Below are 20,982 nucleotides of genomic sequence, written 5' to 3'. Positions count from 1 at the left end.
TTTTTTTTGTAGCATCAGACCTCTCTTCTATCATAGTCAGTATATTCTGTGTATGTAAACCACAGGAATGATATGTGGAGCAGCAAAGCTATGATTATCCATCTTCCGCTCTAGGTGCCACTCAGACACATCCATAATAACCTCTACACTCATCCACACCCAGAGAAATAAAACTGCCAGCCCTTCCTTCCTGCTTCAACGGAAAAGGAATATTTCATCCAGTTTTGCTGATATGCTTATCCAGAGTTTCTCAGGATGGATGAGCAGCCAGCAAAGCGAGCCAATGTCTCATTCAAGGATACTTTGGCATACAGCTGTTCCTCAAAGGAAGCAGCTCTTCTGCTTCTGGGACAAAAGGGAGCGGGACAAAAGGGTTACTATAGATAGTCATTATCCTAACATGGCGTAGGCAGTGAAAACCACTTGGTGTGGTGATTAGATGTAAACTAAAATGTGCACCTCTTGGAACTTTCTTCATGTAAATTACTGAAACCACATTCAGGTACCCATGACAACGAGCATCTGCCCTGCTGATGTGTCCTTGAGCCAAAAAGAGAAAAGGAAAACAGAAAATCTGAAGGCTGCTGTTCTGACAGCTGACTATAAACTCTGACCTCTGTTAATACAGATCAGCAATATCCCAAAAATCCTGCAGAGCAACTACACAGTTTGCAGTCAGTGTCAGTTCAGCCTGTTGCTATTTAAACCTTTAGGACTGTACCATTACCTCCCAGAGGGGTGGTGGGGTTAATTCTGGGGAGTTTCCTGTGGGGATGAGGGAGGGGTAGTGTGTGGTGTGTATGTGTATGCATGGGGTGGGGGAGTTGTGAGCTTGGACCCTAATCCCTTAGGTTTGTCTACAGCACGGCCTTAGGATAAACTGACATGTAGGCGATCGACATTTGAAAATGCTACTTGGACTTTAGCACATTTTTAAGTTCAGAAGTCATTTTATATATTACAGGAATGCTTTCTCTGGTAAGATAACATTTGTTATTTTTCAATGCTCGCTGCTTTGTGAGATGAACTAGTGAGGAAGTAGATAACAATGATGGAAAAGATAGCTGCAGTATGATTTTTTATGTGGTGCAGCAACACAGGCCTGATGATATGCAGCAAATGCTCCTTTATGGTCAGCACTAATTCTGATGTTTATAAAACAGAGAAATTTTAGTCTGAAATTATTTGTGTCAACTGGTTTATCTTTTACAAAAAGACATAAAGCTGAATGCTTGATGAGATTTTATGCGTTGAGTGGAAAATCTCCAATCTCTTGTCTATCAGACATAGAAATGGGTCAGTTAGCAGACAGTTGTCCCAAGAAATCAAACGGGATTCTCCTTTGACCTCTGGAGATCAGTGCAGAATTGAGATTAAAAGTAACTTGTTTCTGTTATGGTCCAGTTATTCTATCAACAGATGCACGACATTTAGCAGATGTAGTGCAACAGATTTTGTGTTATATCTCAATAGACACGAGTTGCTTAGCAGGATCCTGGTGTTGTAGGCTGATAAGAATTTCAGCAATTTCAATTTGGACTAACAATTTTTAGCGAGCAAGAAAAATGTTTGGATCCTCTCAGAATTGCTTAGCTGTAGGTAAGGCTTTGATCAAACAGCTGTGTTGCAGAAATAGGGGTGGGTGGGGGTGGGGAGTGATCCAATCACCAAAAGGGGCCAAATTAAAAAATACTATTGTAAAACTGAAGGCTAAAATTTAATTAGAGGACAGTGACTTGTTGCAGACAATTAATAAGCACAACGCTCTGGGTTCTAGGGTTGATTTGTGATTTTGTCAATTTCTACATTTCCTCAAATGTAATTAAAACATAGATTAAAAAGCAGGAGGTTGGACCAGCTGGGTATGAAAAAGTGAATGAATAAAGCTAGGCTCCTACAGCTAAACTGGAGCTGCCTGCAGTGGTACTGCAGGCAGCTCCAGTTTAAAATTAAACTTAAAAATTAAATATAAGAATTGCAACTGGAAAAAAAAAATCAAAACGTAGACCACTGGGCAGCTCTGATGCTCTATCCACTGCATATGTATGTGTGTGTGTGCGTGTGTCTGTAGAGCTATTCTTCCAAAGTCCATTATCGCAGCATTAATATGTAACGCCACACGAGTCTGTGGTTCCATTGCTCTCTGTAGAATGAGCTACAGAGTTTGGCTCAGTCAAAATAATAAATGATCTGAATGGTAAAAGGTCATTTGTGAAATTGAAATAGCTTTCTGTAAATTAGGTGGCAACCTCTCTGCTTCCTGTTAAACCTCAGACTCACATTGATTTTCGTGATTTCAAAGGGGCTCTCTGACTTTTCAACAACGGGACACACTCAGAGAAAGGCAGATTATGACCTATTCAAAAACTGCAGAGGCACAAATGGTGATTTGACATCTGTGTAAGTGTGTATGCAGTGTGAGTTACGGCTGTGAACGCAAACCTGGATCAATAGGTTAGAAAACAAGGGCGGGAGATAGAGGGGAAAGACTAGGCAGCCCAACTGTTATGTAAGCAGCAGCTGTGTGAGAAAAGGAACTGCAGCAGGATGATGAAAGCAACTTCTCTTCCCTCAACATGACTGCGCATCCATCCTAACACATTCCCTCTCATGAACTGTTCATGTATTATTCACACCGCTTGAAGAAATAATAAATAGATGATGGTGATTCTATCACAGTACTCGACTTCTTCTCATTACTTCCGACAGTAAAACTGATTCAAGCGTAGATTTTAACTCAGACTTTCTGATTTCAAAAACCTCGCATCTGAAAGCACCAAACAGCCTACATTTCAGTGCATCAATCCAGACTGTGTAATCCATCGCTGCTACCAACCACCTCTGTGACTTTCATGATGAAACAATGATGTGAGGCAACAAGGGCAGAATAAAAAAAAAACCTGCTGTCGTAATCTGGATTAATTTACAGTATTCGTCATCCTGCTTCCAAACCAGCACAGACCCACCCAAACCAAACCAAGCACTGTCACATGATAGGACTACAAATATTTCTACAGGGCTAATAATCACCGGATGAAAGTTATGCCAATAACACTTAGGTGGACACAAATGGTCCATTAGGAAAACTGCAGTAAATCAGGATTAAAACGGTTCAAATCACAATAAAAGTTATGTGAAAGGATTCAGGTGGAAATACACCACTGTTTTTATACAGTTAGCAAACCGTCTTTCTAACTTGTATCACTTAGTTATTTCAAACAAACTTATCATTCATCTTATTCATTGAAACTATTAAGGATTCTATTAAAACGCATATGTGGAATGTATGGCTGATGAAATTTAAGGACAAACATGCTAAAACCTTTTGGTATAGTTTACTCTGGGGAAATCAGTTTGCCATCAAAAAGCAACAGAAGTCAGAGAAACAGAGATTGTGTGGAGATCTGGGTTATTTAGGTGATCTAGGTATTTATTAATTAATCATGTTAAAGACTGTCATTTGCATTAATTAGTGTCAGGCTAAAAAAAATCAATTAATATATTCTGTTATTTAAGGTGAACTTTGTGGGTTACCTTTTGAAATGTGTTTTTAATGAAGAAAAATATATAATTAAACAAGATCTTAATAATTATAATACATACAGTTGCAAGTACAGCATTACTTGGTCTGGCGTGGCCAATATTTATGCTCCTAATGCTACTTTATGCTAATGTTAACTAATGCAAAGACGATTCAGTTTTCTAGATTTACTTCTTTACCAGTTTTATGTAATTTCTGCAGTAAAGGTTTAATAGGTTGCTTTACAGTACTATATACTTCATAAGTAGTACAGATGTGTGTAAGTGTGAATGTGAAGCTGTAGCTGGAGGAGGAATAAAAAGCTAAAATTTGCCTGTGACTATACAGTTAGAGGTTAAATAAAGGTTTGTCTTGTTTAAATGTTTAACTGTGTGACTGAATTGTGTGCTGTGTTTGGTATTCAGCCATTTAGTTATCTGACACAAAGCATTAAAAAAAACCATGACATCATATTTTATCGCTAAACTACAGAGGATAACAGCCTCAGGTTAGCAATTTCTTGATTTTACAAGCATGTGTGTGTTTGGCTTCACTGTGATACTCATTTAATCACGTCAGGAACGGATGCAGCAACAAAAATCCTCAAATTTAATGGAATTTGTGTTTCTCTGTTCGTCGGCATTAGATGCTCTGGCCTCTGGTCACCAGAAAAATCAAGACAGATCTGAATGTGTCATTGCAGCAATGCTGTGTGATGGATCAAAATGGCGCCAGAGCATTTGAGCGGGGGAGACGATGAGATTATCTGCTTGTGTGGAAGGACAAGCAGCCTACAGAGAGGGAGAAAAGCATTACCAAACTTGTTTTTCCTTCCATAAGACACTTTGAAAAATTGAATTTTTGGAAGAAGGATAGGATTTTAGTTCACAAGCAAGTTTTTTAAAAGTTGGAAAAATAAAAAGGAAATCAACTCAAAATCTGTTTTAATAGATGCAATAAATACAATACAAAGATAAAAACAGGTTTAAAAATCTTTCAAAAATTAACACGTTTAATCAAAGTTTAACCATTAAATCTTATTCTAGTACTTTCCCCGATACTTTTATAGAATTTTGATGTAAGTTTTATAAAATGATTGTTTGGAAGTCCTTTGAGACATTACCTGTTACCTGCCCAAAGGGCACCGTTGCATAGCAATGGCTTTTCCTCTACAAGTGATGTGGGGCTAACAGACAATATGTAATGTGTGGTGTTCATTGTTTTTCAGGTTCAGCATGCAGCACTTTACGTATCACGGAAGGTAACAGTCTTTCAGCATACTTGTTGAGGCCTTAAACCTGAGACTTAACTACAGAAGACCTGCAGTTTTCTTCTGACACCAGGAGACTGCAGCTACACGAGAGCAGCTCACGGCTTCTTGGGAGGATTATGCCATTATAGCTGACAACTTGAGCTTCCTCAGCACACGACGGCTCCGAGACAAAGTCACTCCTGCTCTCCTTACATGCAGCAGGAACCATGGATGACCCCTATCACAACAATGTAAACCAGCAGATGACCGAAGGTGGAGATTACACCTACACCCAAGATGGTGGAGGTCAAGACGGCTACCCTTATCAGACGGACTACCCTCCACAGGATGAGGATGCTGCTAGTGATGCCACTGAAGGGGCAGATGAGGATGATCAGATGTATGAGGGGGAGTACCAAGGCATCCCGCACCCCGACGAGATCAAGGAGGCACGACGGGCAGCTCGAGTGGAGGCCAGGAGGAAAGCCCGGATGGCTGCCCAGCAGGAAGAGGAAGAGGAAAGCCTGCCAGAGCAATACGAGACCATCATGGAGGACTGTGGCCATGGACGCTTCCAGTGGATGCTCTTCTTTGTGCTGGGCTTGGCGCTAATGGCTGATGGCGTGGATGGTTTCATGGTGGGCTTTGTCCTGCCCAGTGCTGAAAAGGACATGTGCATATCTAACGCTGACAAAGGATTACTGGGTGAGTTTAACTGAATTTCAATTAAATTTTATGCAGATCAAGGGTTGTTTAGAGCCAAATCAAATCAACAGTTGGGTCAAGGTAATATAAGTAATGTTGACGTTGTTAAATGAGAAAAATTAAGGTCACAAATGTGAGATATAGTGAATATTAAGTGTATCCGCTCACTTTCTGAGCCACTGATGATTAAGAATTGTTTTTAAAAACTGCAGTAATTTGCTGACTCGCCTTTTGGGACAGTGTTTCAGGTACAAAATATCTGGATAGTGGATAACACTGATCTTATCCAAATGTCCGTCAGTGTGGAATTCAACAACTGCAGCTAAATTTGATCAATGACAACAAATGCAAAGACCTGTTTATCTTTTTTGTACACAGCTGTTTTATCTGCATGGCAACCAGAGTATGTTAACTTTCAGCATAAAAAAAATCTTGTTCCTTCTTGACAGTTTATCTATATTGTTTAATATGATAATGATAATATGATAAATATCCTCATTAGAGATCACAGTCATGTTCACAGATTTTCAGTTGGTCAGAAAATGTAACTTTTACCCATATGAAAGGCCCGGAGAGGCCTATAATTCATCCAAAAGATGGCATACTCATAGCATTCTGTCCAATAGTTGCCATAATTCTCAACTTCACGAGGCTAAAAAAATATCAAGACATCCCTAAAGTCAGTAGAGTTAAATCTATTTAAAAAATCAATTCAACAGTGTGTCAGTTTGAACAGACTACTGACAAACTACTCCCTCTGCCATTATTTATCATATGGCTAGCATGACAAACATAAATTATATGTAGAGACATAAAAACCTGCAAGACTAACTAATTACAGTCATCTGTCGAAGAGTTTCAGTCTTTACCCAGGGAGGAGGATCTCATCAGTGAAATGATCTGTTGTTGTGCTTGGCTGGAACAAAATCCCGCATATGCTTGGCTCTTGACGGCACATGGCTGCAGCCCACTGCTTCAGATAAAAATATCCCCCAGTCGCTGGAGCAAATTAGGGGGAAAAGGCTTGGATCTTTCTGGGCAAATGCAAAAATAAAGAACATAATGAACATTGTGTGTCCTAATGGAGTTTGGGTCCACTGTGAGTAGGGCTGGGCCATATTATACCGTTCACGGTAATACCGGTATAATGTTAGGCAACGACAGGAAAATGAAATATCGCGATAGAATATGAGTAAAACGCGCATGCGCAGTGCCTTTGTTTTCATACGCACATGGCCGATTGTTGAGTGAAACAGATGAACCAGAATTGGTTTGTAAAAATGGTGCAACTTCAGTGATGTGGAACTGGTTTGGTGTTTGTCCGTCAGATACACAACAAAGCACATTTTTTTGCAGAACATGCAAGCGGCCGTTCTAAGATGCTCTTAAATCTGGGAGTAATCTGGGTCCTAAACTCCGTATGCTTCAGGTCAAACAACACTGCAGCATCACTTAGAGTTAAAAACTGTCTAAATTCTTTCATCTTTAATAAAACGATCAGCATTGCTGCTTTACCAGGTGTAACTATAAAGTTTAACTTCCAGGCATCCATGAAAACAAAATTTATTACATTTAACGGAGTTAGAAGTTAGCAGGAAGCTAGCGGAAGTTAGCTCGCTAGTTTCGCTAGTTACCTAAGCATGATATTGCATGTTCTGACTAAGAGATTTCTGAAAAAATTCAAACGTACAGCTCTGCTATCACTTCCAACATAAATGAAGACAGGAAACTAAACAGCAGTGACGTTTGTAGGGTTACTGAAGTTTGGCTAGCTGGTATATAATGATGTGCTACGTGATCGCTAGCGACACAGCTATGTTAGCATAACATAAACAGTGAAGCTGGAGGACGAACACTAACACTTTTCCACTTATAAAAGTTAACGTGAAGGTTCTTCATGGTTAGAGACAAATGCAATCGCATGGCAGGATGCTGTAAACGGACCAAACTTCAGTCAGGAGAACAACTGAGATAATCCATCCACAATACGAGGTTAGTCATTAATATACTGCAACAACATGGGAATAGAGCAGCTACCAGAGAATTCAACATTAATGAATCAATGGTACAGAAGTGGAGGAAGCAAGAAGAATGAGTTTAATAAAGTTTGATTTATCTGACTGCTTTGTTTCGCTTAATGTGCCTTATAATCCCGTGCACCTTATGGTCCGAAAAATGCGTACTGCACACTGCAGTTTAATGTTGCAAAGCACCTCTTTTTAACTTCAGTGGATATTATACATGGTTATGCTCAGGATATGTCAGCCCATTTCTACTGGAAATGCCTTTTGGTTAAACTTTCAGCAAGGAATTTGCATTTGCACTGTTACATTTTTATAAAGCTTTAATGTACATAAAAACCAGCTTCTTGTTTAAGTGAAAATAAATGGAAGGTTGTCTTTTTGCGCTAGTAATGTTGTGGAGTTGTATTTTGTCTCACATCAATTATATCGTCGGTTATATCGTTATCGCAAATTTTCAAATATATATCGTGATAAATATTTTTGGCCATATCGCCCTGCTCTAACTGTGAGCAACCAGATTAGCTTCACTGAGCCTTGGCAGTGGTCCTCCATGTGTCTGGGAGTTGGCTTGAGGGTGCCAACAGATATATTTTAATTATTTAGTTATCTTTAGGACTGAAATTTGTATGCAGCGTGGACTTATCGGGAGATTTACCTTGAAAACGTCAGTTCCTCACTTTCTGTGCAGACAACTGAACTGCAAATTAAAGCCTTTCACCTTATTTCCCAGACCTCGTGTGTAGCCAGGCGATGTGGCAGATTGCACATCACTCATTTCATCTTAACAACAGGCTCCTGGGATGAAGCATTGCGAGAGATTGATGAGGAACCCGGTGGTGATTGCATTCGGTGTGTGTTCCCAGGCTAATATGGAGCATGTTGCAGCAGTCAGAGATCCTGGCGGCCTGCGGAGCTGGTGCAGAGCTGTCAGATATGCTTCAGGCCTCTGACAGGCTGCGGTAGCAGGAGGAAGGCCTGGCGAAAATGAAATCACAGCGTCTGTTTGCGCAGAATGGGGGCAGAGAGCTGATCATTGGCTGAGAATATGAAGTAGATCTGCAGAATGATCCTGTCTGATTCATGCTCATGCTCTGTCCACTAGACACACAGGAACAGAAATTACTATAATCGTAACCTTAGTCCTGGAAAGCAGACAGACTCCCAAAGCTTTTGTTAAACACAGGAGGGTTAGCACACTTACCTTTAATGACAGTTATATTGTTTAATCTGCAGGGTGAAGTGTTCAGTAGAGGAAGACACAGTGGTGGACACAAACAAAAGGAACCTACACCTGACTGATGATATCAGAAATTCTGCTCAGATTTAATCTCAACCCAAGCTGCTATACTTGATCCACAGCTACTGCGTACGTAGATAATTTTATGATACCTGCCAGATTGTCTTTGGTGCTTCATGTCTATTACTGAAATGTTTTGGCAGACTGGGAGAAATCACGCTAATCGTTCAAAATGTCAAGGCCTGTGATGCTCAGAATTTGAATTTTCACATGTTTCTAGAGATTTCTGAAAACAGCAGCTTCACTGCCCATTCAGAGCCTTCAGTTCTTATTTTCTTTTTTATCTCACAGATTCAGTAGTTTCTAATTTAGTTTTAGCAGGAAAACTTTGCTAATGTACTCAACAATGTTGAATAACTACTGCCCTAACACATTATACATTTTTCTTAAAACATAAATTCAAATACTTTCAGAAAAGTTGGAAAAGTATTCAACCATGGACACAGTCGATTAAGGAAAAATGAACACGCTAATGCTAGTTTTTTAAATTTAGTTTGGTTATCTTAACAACAGTTACACTTTTAATTGAAGTAACAATGTATATGAAAACTCATTTGTGATAAATGTGTTTTAAAAAGTGAGGCATTTAAACATAGTAAACAACCTAAAGTAGCTGAGCCAGAAGCTAACAATTAAAATAACTTCCATCCTTTAGTTTGGTCCCTGTGTGAGATGGCAGCAACGATCAACATTTTCACTTAAAGGCTTTTCAGTGATTTGAAACCATTTTGTGTTGGGTCTAATGTTGGGTATTTATAAAAGATGATATTCTCTTAAACAAAGTGACTCCCATGCAGGGATAGACCCACTTGTTTCACAAGTGCTGACGTTTGCTTCCCAGTTTTCAAGGGACTCATGGATTAGTAAGTTAACAAATGATCAAATATCATAAAATCACAAAGAAAAACTGCACTGATTCATGAAAGTAGGTAGCAAAAATGTGGATCATTCACCTGGTTAGAAAAATGCATCGATTTAACAGTTGAAATAGTCACAAATGTGCTATCTCGGAAGTGGGCTTAATTCATTTTATTTGGAAATTAATTTATACAGCATCTATTAACGTTCAAGAGCATGGAGTCTCTTTTACTATATATTTTGTATCTCTGGCATCTTTTGCAGCTGTATTTTGTTCTGTGCCTACAGTTGTGATAAAAGCACTTCAGCACAGTGCTTTCACTTTTAATACAGGAAGGAAAAGATAAATTCTCCCTTTTCCTCCAGGGACTAAGTGTCTTCACTGTATTCAAGGACACTTTTGCAAGCTTGTTGCTGCCAGGACAGATCCTAGGCCTCCATGTGAAAGATGGGATTTCTAAATGCAAGGCCATCCTGTTAATTTATCCTTGCAGATATCTGAGGCGTACACATTTCCTTAAGCAACTATTTGGCCAGCATATTAGATGGTATGATAGCTTTTACTCTTCTTTCCCCTGTGCAGTCTCGAGTTGAATGGGATATGCAACTTGGCGTGTGGAGCATCAGAGCATTTGGGTAGTCTAGTAATCCACGGGGAAGGTGCACACTATGGCTCCACGTGCTGTTAAGCTGCTTAGTTCCTCTGTAGTTATGGCTGTGTAGTAAAAACACAGACTAGGCAGGAAGTATGCATTGTTCTAGTGGTTTAAACAACACGCTGAAGAAGATAGCTGAGGCTGTAGATTTGAGTCCCTAAACAGCTAAGACAGGAGAGCTTGTTTCTCTCTCCAGAGACATTAAAATGAAAAATGGAGTATGCTCTTGTGTGGAGCTGTGGAACAGCTTCAGAACAAGAAAAAATGGCAGGCTGGACCACCTGCCTGCTGCATGCTGACAGATTCCAGACCGGCCTGACTCAGAGTGGGAGTCTGCAGTGATAAAGCATGTAATCAAAGAAACAATAAAATGTCAGAGAAAGCCCAAATAACAGAAAACTGAAAGCAGGTTTTAAAATATGGAAGGTGAGTGTTGTAGAAGCGGAACGCTCTTCCTGGGAAATTATTGTGACCTTTATTTCTTTGTCTCAAATGTAAGAATGTGTCACACTGAAACACTGTGACACGATTTCTCTTCTTCCTACTTCATACAAGGGTAAAGGGAGCCCCCTTGTGTTTGACTTGAGTTTTAAAAGTGAAGCGTTTGTTTGTGTGTGGATGTGTGAATCTGTAAAGGTCACATTTCAAGTTAACCAGGTTCCCAAGTGATTAAATATGTGCGTGTGTATTTGCAGGTCTCCTGGTGTATGTGGCCATGATGGTGGGTGCACTGGTGTGGGGTGGTCTGTGTGATAAAATGGGGAGGAGGAAGTGTCTGATCTACGTCCTGACCATCGACCTGGTCTTCTCCTTCCTGTCCTGCTTCGCTCAGGGCTACGGCTTCTTCCTCTTCTTGAGGTTCTGCTCCGGCTTTGGGTGAGACACTGACTTAGCCAAATTTACATTTACATTACTTGAACAAAGAAAAAAACATCCACAGGCTTTTGTCAGACTGACTGACCTTTTCTATAAATAAGTTAGTAGAAAGAGATTTCAAAATAATACCCCTGACATTTAAAGAAAAAAAATGTACCTGGTAGAACTAACATTAAAAAAAACTGTGGTCTGTGGTACATTTAGTCAGACTGCTCAGAAGAAAGTAACTGATATGCATGTTAAAACATTGCATGTTCTATTGTATCTAACCTATTATGCTTCTTAGTGCTTTAATAATGGAGTGTTTTAATTTGGTGGGCTATATTAGACATTTCAGACTGCTAAATTAGTTTAATTGGTATTCTAAAAGAAAAACTGACCCAGTGTTTGAGTCTAATTGGTGTTTACTGTGTTGGGCAGTTTGACATCAGTTCTTTACTACTATGCAAGGTCCTCCAACTACATGAGGAAGTGTAAAGCAAAAACTGTTGTTTAAGCCATTTAACAATTGCAGGAGAGAGCCAGGAAGATTACAGTAAAGTAGGGGTCTTGTAGTACCTTCTACTCTGCATGCTATCATGTGCAGCCTGCTGGCACATGTCACGAGAACACACTGTTAACACCACCTCAATGACTGCATGCTGCACACGAGGAGATTTCTGCTTATTTACTTCAACAGAGCATTTCTTTATTACACTAATTAAAACAAGTAAAGAGTGCTGTTTGATTGTTCTTATTTTCAGCTTTATTGCTCAGTTCCTGCTGTTGCCAGCACCTTACGGTGAAGCTATTGGTGCGCACTGATTGATTTTGCAACTTTCAAAGACACATTTATTTTGATAATGGTTCCAGCCAGATCTGCAATATTGATGTTTGAGCTTGTTGTTCAGCAAGAAAATACAAGGTCACCGAAATAAACTGTTCTGCTGTCACTGATTCGCGGTGATAATGAGTCCCACGTTAGTCATTAACACTCACATTTGAAGAAAAACTATGTGCATTTTTCTGGCATGCTAACAGGAGGCTGACTGCACATCCCTGTATGAAAAGATTTGCTACAGTCATAAAAAATAGAGGAATCTTCAAAAATGCCAATAATCCTTGAAGTCATTTTAAACCTACAGATGTGATAATCTGATTTTTTTTCCCCACAGTTCAAAAAATGTTTCAATGTCCCACAAAGTATGTAAAAGATCTGAGAAATGGAAACGGCATTGGCCAAAACGATCAAATATCCCTGCTGATGCCGTTATTAAACTGTGACCATCGCCAGCATTGAAACTTCCTTATCGCAAGGCTCCAGAATTAAATCAATAATCACCCTCATGATAGGAACCAAAATCTTGACTTAACTCGTGCCTGTTCAATAAAATGAGCTCTAAAAAATCTATCAAATATTCTATCAATGCCAGTAATTCTGTCATTATATAACAAAATGTTTTTAATCACGAGTGTCTGAAGCTTGCATCATCATGACTTTTAGATAAGAATTTTCCATTTCCAGTTAGGGTTTGGCCTTAATTTTTCATTTAAAATGCAAATGTGTGACAAGTTGTCTTTAAAGCAAATTTGACGAACATCCAAAGGAATAGGATGTCCTAAAATATGGACAAAATCACATCAAAATCAAAAACATCTGTGTAAGATTACACTCATTTTATGTTTTATGATCCCTCCTCCAGAATTGGTGGCTCCATTCCAATTGTGTACACCTACTTTACTGAGTTCCTGCAGATGGATAAACGTGGAGAACATCTGAGCTGGCTCTGCATGTTCTGGATGTTTGGAGGCCTGTACGCCTCCTTCACCGCCTGGGGAATCATCCCTCATTATGGTAACGCACAAACTCTGATAAACAGACAAACACATGTAGAGTATTAAAACATATAAGATGAATAATTGAGACCCCCACAAATGGAGTCTGTAATAACAGTGTCCTCTGTTAGTCTCTCACGGCTGTCAGTTCAAATGCCTCGTGCATTAATGTTTGCACAAGTTTGCAAATTTAAACGTTTGCCTTCTAAAAATATTACATTTAATAACGTAGTATAGTGACGATACCCCAATTTTGGTATGTGATACCAAATGCAGTATTAGCAATTCGTAATGTGTTCGTAGGGAGAACAGCATTACTATTTCAGTTTTAATCAGTGGCTGAGACCATTACTTGCTGAACAGAAGCTGATGTCTTAATCTTTTCTGCCATATGGGAAGTCACTGCAGTCCAAAATGTCACATTTTTTTGCCTCTTACTCCCATTTGCCCAAAATTCTTGAAATGCTACTGAAGTTAATCTCTTTGCTTAATAATCGTGTTCATAAGATTACAATAAAATTTATTTGATTAAAATGTGTTCATGTGTGACAGTAAAGAGAAATGACGACGACAAAAAAATAGTTACTGAATGTAATTTCTGGAGGCAATTTATCTGAAGTTCAACAGCAATTTGACACCTCATACACTCGCCTTTTAACTTTTATGTCTATGAACACCATCCTGCACCATCCTGCCCCACATACCCTCTATTCACAAAAGTACTGGGCCATTACACTTAGAGGAGCTGCCACAAAGCCCCTAGTACACTGTTTCTGTGCTGCTGTTTATGCCAGAGGAGGATTTGAACTCTGAAGATCTTTGCTTACTATCCATCCTTGATTCTCTATTAGTAAATGTCATCTAATCATGTTTGAGAATGTAGCTCTTGCTCTTGAAAATTGTGTGTAGCCCGCCCTTGGCTCCTCCCTTGCTTTTTGTTGGAATTTTTCTCATAGTGGGAACATTTTGCTTCTTCTCTTTCTTTCTCAGTCTGCATAATGTGGTGAAATGTATTGAATAACTCATTAATATGGCTTATCTGGAACCTTATCTAATCAGTTATGTTCTGAATTAATTATTCACAATAAAACCAAACATACCGCCAGCATCCAGTTTGAAAAAGATTCCCAAACAGCCTCACAGTTGGCTACTTGTAATTGACTTTTGATGACTCAAATGTAAACAACTCAAGAAAAAAAATTGCAACACACTAATTCTGTGATTTCATAATTAAAGCATTCCAGAAAACAAGGTTTGTGGAAATATTAACGTGTTCTTCACTGGGTGGTTTTTGCAGGTTGGGGTTTTGCCATCGGTACACATCTTCAGATGCACAGCTGGAGACTGTTTATCCTGGTGTGTCTCTTTCCTGCACTGGCCGCACTCATCGGACTCGTGTTCATGCCGGAGAGCCCGAGATTCCTCCTGGAGGTCAGATACTGGAACCAGTGTAGCCAGTTTGTAGTAATAATATTGATTGTCAGGATTATGCATCCAGCTGTGATTGGTTAAGAATGTTGAGTCATCACCACACCAACATCCCACTGCTGTGCAAAGGTAGCGATGAGCTGCTAAGACAGCACCAGAACACCACCCACCCCTGTTTCTCATCCTGGACAATATCAGGGCTTTAACCACATGTGGTATTGTATTTGTATGCTACTGCTGCACCACAAGTTATCACACATTACCCCTTCTAATAAGAGGCAGACCTAATGGGAACATTCATCTGGCTGCAGTGCTGGTGGGAAAGTTTAAGCGCTCAAACCAAAACCCATGATTAAAAGAGTCACTCTTATATATAGTGCACTAAACTTTATAATTTCAGCTACACATTGGAAAACCCTGAGAGGTTTCACAGGGTGCTCTTTAAACTTGTTTAAATAGATATTTATATGTTTGTACGTGTGGTTTTTCAGAATGCACGACATGATGAGGCGTGGATGATCCTGCGACAAGTTCATGACACCAACTGGAAAGCCAAGGGGGAGCCAGAGAGAGTTTTCACTGTAAGCCCTCATTTACACTCATGTTTGGCTCAGTCAGTTGACAGAAAAGTTATCTACTTATTAACAAAATAAAATAAATGTAGCTCCAATCTCCCTGCATTTGTGCAGGTGATATCTCTTTGTAATTTATGTAAATACCTTAGAGTTAGTCTTACATCTCTTCGTCCATCTATTCATTGTCTGCTGCCTATCTTGGTCCAAGGGCAGCAGTCTAAGCAGAGATTCCCAGACCTCCCTTTCCCTAGCAGCCTCCTCCAATTCTTCTAGTGGGACACCAAAGGGTTCCCAAGCAAGCTAAGGAACATAATCTCTCCAGCATGTTCTGAGCCTGCCCTGGGGCTTGCTGCTCAGCAGGAACATTTTTGTCCAGTTGCACGTGCCAGCTGGACAAGCCCAAAATAACTCATCCAGGAAGTGCCTGTGTGGATAGGGTGGCAGTCAGAGGGAGAGGCCTTGGTGAAATGAAGCTGAAGACGGTTCTTGGGCTCTTGAGTGTGCAATAAAGTAAAAATCATTGAGGAGAAATCATTTGAAAGAATCAAAAAATAATAATTTATTGAACCAAAGAGTTGACCATTCAGCAACTCCAATGAACTAACATAACAGGACCTACAACTCTAGACACTGGTGGTGATGGACTTGAAGATTTGATTGAGGTTCTCTGTGCAACTAGGATGAGGTGGAGATGGGGGCGAATTGGGTTGGACAAATGAGAGTCTGAAATTCAGAATAACTGAAAGGAACACATGCATGTAAGAAATTAACTAATTAGACTAGAGTAATGATGAAGATGCTTCATAACAAAACCAAAAAAACAACATAAATCCCAGAGCCCCATCTGTTAACATACTGATGAAATGTTATTCACAAGTCCTGATAATCATTTGTTTTTATTAATTAATCTGGTTAGGAAACTTTGATCAAAATTTCCAAAGTTTGTTTGTCTGTGTGCAACACTCATTACCATGAATATCCCCGACAGGTTTTTTTGTTTGTTTTATTGTTTCAACTCAAGGATCTAACACAAAAACATTTTTTAAAAACTCGATCATATATTAATTTACATGTTTTCTGCTTAAGTTAAAGTTTTATTTATTTTTAATGTTTTTTTTATGTCACACTTGTGTCATCTGTAATTGTACATGAAAAAAAATATCAAAAAAACTTGATGCCTTTGTCAAGGTAACCAACATCAAGACTCCACAAACTCAGGAGGATGAGTTCATAGAGATCCAGAGTGAGACTGGGACTGCCTTCCAGCGCTGGACTGTCAGAAAAATGACCATGCTGCAACAGGTCTGCAACACTTTACAGTAAAATAAAACAGAATTAAAAAAAAATAGACAATTTTTTGCTTTGCTTCTTTTTTAATGCAGACCTTGCATGTCAAGTTTGATTGTCTGTCGGTCTCTTTCTCCTTCCTTAGGTGATGGCCAATATCATGTCTCTATCAGCGCCGGAGCTCCGACTACAAGGCCTCCTTCTGGTTATTGTCTGGTTCTGTTTGGCCTTCAGGTAGATCTACATTGAAAGCTGAGGTCAAAACAGACCTGTGCTTTCATCTACAGAAAAAAATTAAAATTTTCTATCTCAGGCGAATCATTTTAGTTTTCTCCACTCATGCTTCCAATCCTTCTGTGTGTATCAGCTATCACGGGCTTGGAGTGTGGTTTCCTGATATGATCAAGTACATGCAGTATGAGGAGTACGAGTCCAAAGTCCGAATATTCCATCGAGAACGTGTGGAGCGTTTCCACTTTAACTTCTCTCTGGTCAACCAGATCCACCGTGAGGGGGAGTACATCCATGACAAGTACATTTCCGTAACACCTAATGTTATAAATTTTTTCTCAGTTTCACAGTTTTGTTTGTTTGTGCTACTGCTTCATGTCATTATTTTCATTTAGGTTCGCCAACATTGAAATCAAGTCGGTCAAGTTTGAGAGTTCTCTGTTTGAAAACTGCTACTTTGAGGATATCAAATCCACCAACACCTTCTTTGAGAACTGCACTATTAAAAACACCGTCTTCTATAACACAGGTACCAGACCAGACTGCACTGAAACTGTACAATTAGCTAAAGCAATAGGTTTCTCCTGTAAGCACTTTTTACAGTCTAACCCTCTGTACTCTTCAGATCTCTGGCAGGACAAGTTCAAGAACTGTCGAATGGAAAATGCCACCTTTCTCCACCCGAAGAAAGGCTGCCATCTGAACTTTCAGGAGGAGAATGACATCGTCATCTACATGGTCAGCTTCCTGGGCAGTTTGGCTGTCTTGCCTGGGAACATCATCTCAGCGTTGTTCATGGACAAGATAGGAAGGATCCGCATAATAGGTGACCTCAGGAGAGAGCAGCACAGGAACGATGAGCTTACGTAGCCAAATATTCAGTCAAATATTTGTCAGTATGTCCTCATTTATTTGTCTTTCTAGGTGGTTCTATGCTGGCGTCATCGGCCTGCACTTTCCTTCTGCTGTTAAGTTTCAGTCAAGGAGCTGTAATATGTTGGCAGTGTCTCTTTTATGGCGTCAGTGTGGCAGCCTGGAATGGACTAGAAGTAATTTCTGTGGAACTCTACCCGTCCTCTAAACGGTAATCTATCCCATTTTTACGTGTAATATGAGCTCCATTATAGTACAGATAAATTATTATGACTCTTCCAAAAGGGTAGGCCAAACCCACCGTTCAGTAAAGGCTAGAACAACAAATATGCAGCTGCATTTTAACCAAAAATAGCCTGGAATGCACTTCATGCCTTCTTTGTTCAGTAGTGACTCGTTAGCTTTAAATATATAATCTCCCCCCCTGCTGGTACTGCAGCTTAGGCATGCATGTCCATTTTATGCTTGGGAGAGGCAAAGTGTAACATCCACATCCAGTAAACCCGAAGACTTGTTGTTTCAAATGGAGTGAGATATTTACAACATATAAGAACTGTAACTAGTAAAGGCAGGACTTTAATGAGTAACTGAGTAATCACATCTGCCAGGGGAGAAAATGAAAAAATATGCAACCAGGAGCTTATATGTGAATTTAATGCCTGATATAAAGGGAGTTATTTTGCAGTTGATAACAAAATTATACATATTATATATAGAAAGGTAGCTGTTAGTACACCAATCTTAGCTGTGTTACTGTGGTTTGCTGAGGAATGAAAAACAGTATACCATTACTGCACAGCAACACACTGCAAATGTCAAAGTAGCTTAACTAAACTCAAAATGTGGCACCTGCCCTTAGAAATGATTGAAATAAGGAAAGCATACACCAGTGTGTACCACCGAGATGGAACGTGCCATCGCGCTAATGTGTAAAAATATATAAACCAATACAAAAATGACAAAGTAGCTTAACTAAAACCAGCTATTTCCTGAACAAATACATTGCACAAACTCGTGCATTATTCTTTGTGGCCTGCGCTCATAGCTGGCTCCCTAAATCATTTTCTCAGATATCTAAACTCTGACACCCCCTAGTTGCGCAAAAATGACTTGGATATTTCACAACATCGGTGACACAATGCTTGGTACACACAGGCGTTTTCGCTGTTCTTTCTGCTGATGCCTCATGTCCTATTGCCTGCATTCTGTTTTGTCTTCTGTGAGGCTCAAGCTTTCAGTTTGGCAGCTTTGTTCTTGGTTCCTAACATTGCAGGTAGTGCTTCGCACCTCACAGCACCTGTGAGGCATATTTGATGTTTTTTCCTGGCAGACAGAAGTGAACACCTTTGTGCAAAACAATGCCAGCGGAGAACAAATGAACTCAAACGTTAACCTGCATCCATGGCCAATTCGGTTCTCCACACATTCACTTCATCAGTAAATCAGCCAAGTTATGACTCTAACCCTTCTCTGTCTTTCTGACTCTGCAGAGGAACTGCGTTCGGCATCCTGAATGGCATCTGTAAGTTTGCGGCCATCATTGCCAGCTCTATCTTTGCCGCCTTCATCGGCATCACTAAGATCATCCCCATCTTCCTGGCCTTCGCCGCCCTCGTCTGTGGAGGCATGGTGGCTCTTAAACTGCCCGAAACCCGGGAGAAAATCCTCTCCTGAAAAGCCAAACTCCTGCAGCCTCTGGGCCCCAAACGCAGTCTAGCTATGGGTGAAGCCGCATATTCTGGGGAAAGTATCAGCTTTTTAAACTGAAACAGAAAGGTAATAAAGAAAGGCCACGTTGTGCTAGATGTGTGTCATGGTTATATGAGTAAAACTATTGAAAACCTGTCTGGTTGCCTATATAAACCTGTGGTTGCTTTCTGTTCTGTCTCTAAGTACCTCAGGCTGCCCAGCTTTTCTGTCACATTGAATAAAAAAACTAGTCTTTGTCTTCCCTCCATCTTTCTCCCAACCTGCGTTTGCACACATTGTAGTAACATTTGTGTTGTTTGAGGTTCGTGTAAAAGATTAATATGAGATGAAAATGTGTACTTGAAAGGTGTTGTAGTTCTTGTTACCATGTCGTGCTTTGATTTCATTCCCTCTCAGAGAAAGAGAAAGGACTCGTAGTGATAACTTGAAATGAATTAGAATCCTGTTGTATTCACCGCCGAGACTCAGCAGCAATATCACTGCAGGTGTTGTTATTCAGAGAAAACACCCATTTCACCCACACAGTCTTTGTTTATTCTGCGGTGTCCTGTGGTGTCTGTAGTCTTCTTTAGTTGTTGCTTGGTTTGTTTTCTGTAGACTTGAATCCAGATTCACCATTTTCAATAATGTAGAAGATTTTTTCTTTTAAATGAAATCCTCTCCTGTCCATTTCTCCCAGCGTATCCAACCAAAACAATTCTCCTTGTCTGTCGTCGTGTCCTCGACTCTGAGACGTTGTGTCTGTCCTCAGTGGTAGAGCTGTGTTTTGCTGGTGATAATGTAGAATCAGAGTCTTGTTTGTCACATCTTGCCATGACAAAGTGTAAGGAACTGTTTAATTTGTTTTTGTCTGTTTTTTTTATTTTAAAGAATGACTGTGAAAATAGATGTTTTGATATGATGCTCTCATTTTAACATACTGATGAAGAACTGATTTACAGAACTTGTTGCATATTATGTTTCAAGACTTCTAAAGAAGGTGTTACTTTTTTTTTTGGCACAACTGAGGTGTGTATGTGCGCGCGGCTGTTATCCACACATCTGTGAATTCACTGAATCACAACAGTCTTGAATACCAGTATTGTATTTGTGGTTGTACATATAGACCTGTGTATATTAGTTGTAACATAATAGCTGCATCATGACTTGAATAAAGCTGAGGGCTCATGATCTGGTTTCCTGGTTCATGAACACATGAAAAATGTCATACATTTTAAACTTTATGGAAAACTGTTAGTACCTGTTTTGTGTTGATTTAGAAGTCACTGACAGATGCATATAAAAGCAATGGAGGTGCTCTTCTTCTGGGGATTAAAATCTTTTCTATGTGATCCAATGACCCTCTAAGTACAGGTGTGATTGGCTCAAAGACACACCCCATCTGATTGTGGTCACCCACTGGTTTGTGGACTTGCATTTTTAATTTTGGAGCCAACAGTGACCATATTTAAAAGACAGGGTTGATTCCAAACCAGTAGATAGCTCAGCATAGCCATTGCGTGTCTTTGGATTCTGGGAGAAAGCCAGAAAACCTGGAGAGAATCCACACAAGCAGAGAGAACATGCAATCTACACACAGAAAGGCCCCGGTATGAATTCAAACCCATGACCTTACTGCTGTGAGGTGACAATGCTAACCATGGCAAAATAATAAATAAAAACTTGGAGACTTGTGCAAGACATGGACTGGTTCCCATAGTAGAGAAATAATGTAGGTTATGTGCTTCTTTACATGTCCTGCACATCTTCTGCATACAAGCTTCACCGTTTTATAATGAAACAGAATATTTATTTATGTTTTATTCAGACACAATGTGCATTTATCATCATCGCACTAAAGGGTTCACTTTTCACTGTTGTCCTGTTGCCAGAGGT

At 39.7% G+C, this 20,982-nt stretch overlaps 1 protein-coding gene across 1 annotated transcript; it reads left to right on the top strand.

Moving 5' to 3' along the window:
• The first annotated feature begins 844 nt into the window (after nucleotides 1-844).
• On the top strand, nucleotides 845-20,265 carry sv2ba (synaptic vesicle glycoprotein 2Ba). Its single transcript, XM_080885858.1, has 13 exons — nucleotides 845-978; nucleotides 4,749-5,477; nucleotides 11,008-11,188; nucleotides 12,871-13,022; nucleotides 14,301-14,434; nucleotides 14,923-15,012; nucleotides 16,195-16,308; nucleotides 16,439-16,527; nucleotides 16,661-16,825; nucleotides 16,920-17,053; nucleotides 17,150-17,350; nucleotides 17,449-17,608; nucleotides 18,888-20,265. The coding sequence occupies exons 2-13, from the start codon at nucleotides 5,000-5,002 to the stop codon at nucleotides 19,069-19,071; spliced, it is 2,082 nt and encodes a 693-aa protein (XP_080741984.1). The 5' UTR covers nucleotides 845-978; nucleotides 4,749-4,999; the 3' UTR covers nucleotides 19,072-20,265.
• Nucleotides 20,266-20,982: the final 717 nt, after the last annotated feature.

This window comes from Rhamphochromis sp. 'chilingali', assembly GCF_963969265.1.
Source record: "Rhamphochromis sp. 'chilingali' genome assembly, chromosome: 6".
NCBI lineage: Eukaryota > Metazoa > Chordata > Actinopteri > Cichliformes > Cichlidae > Rhamphochromis > Rhamphochromis sp. 'chilingali'.
The sequence above is the reverse complement of the archived record's forward strand: the minus strand, read 5'-3'. Positions and strand labels throughout refer to the sequence as shown.

Coding starts and splice junctions, on each gene's coding strand:
- sv2ba (XM_080885858.1), top strand. CDS start 5,000: ATGGATGACCCCTATCACAACAATGTAAACCAGCAGATGACCGAAGGT. Junction 11,189..12,870: donor AGGTTCTGCTCCGGCTTTGG/GTGAGACACTGA, acceptor TCCCTCCTCCAG/AATTGGTGGCTCCATTCCAA. Junction 16,309..16,438: donor AAATGACCATGCTGCAACAG/GTCTGCAACACT, acceptor CTCCTTCCTTAG/GTGATGGCCAATATCATGTC.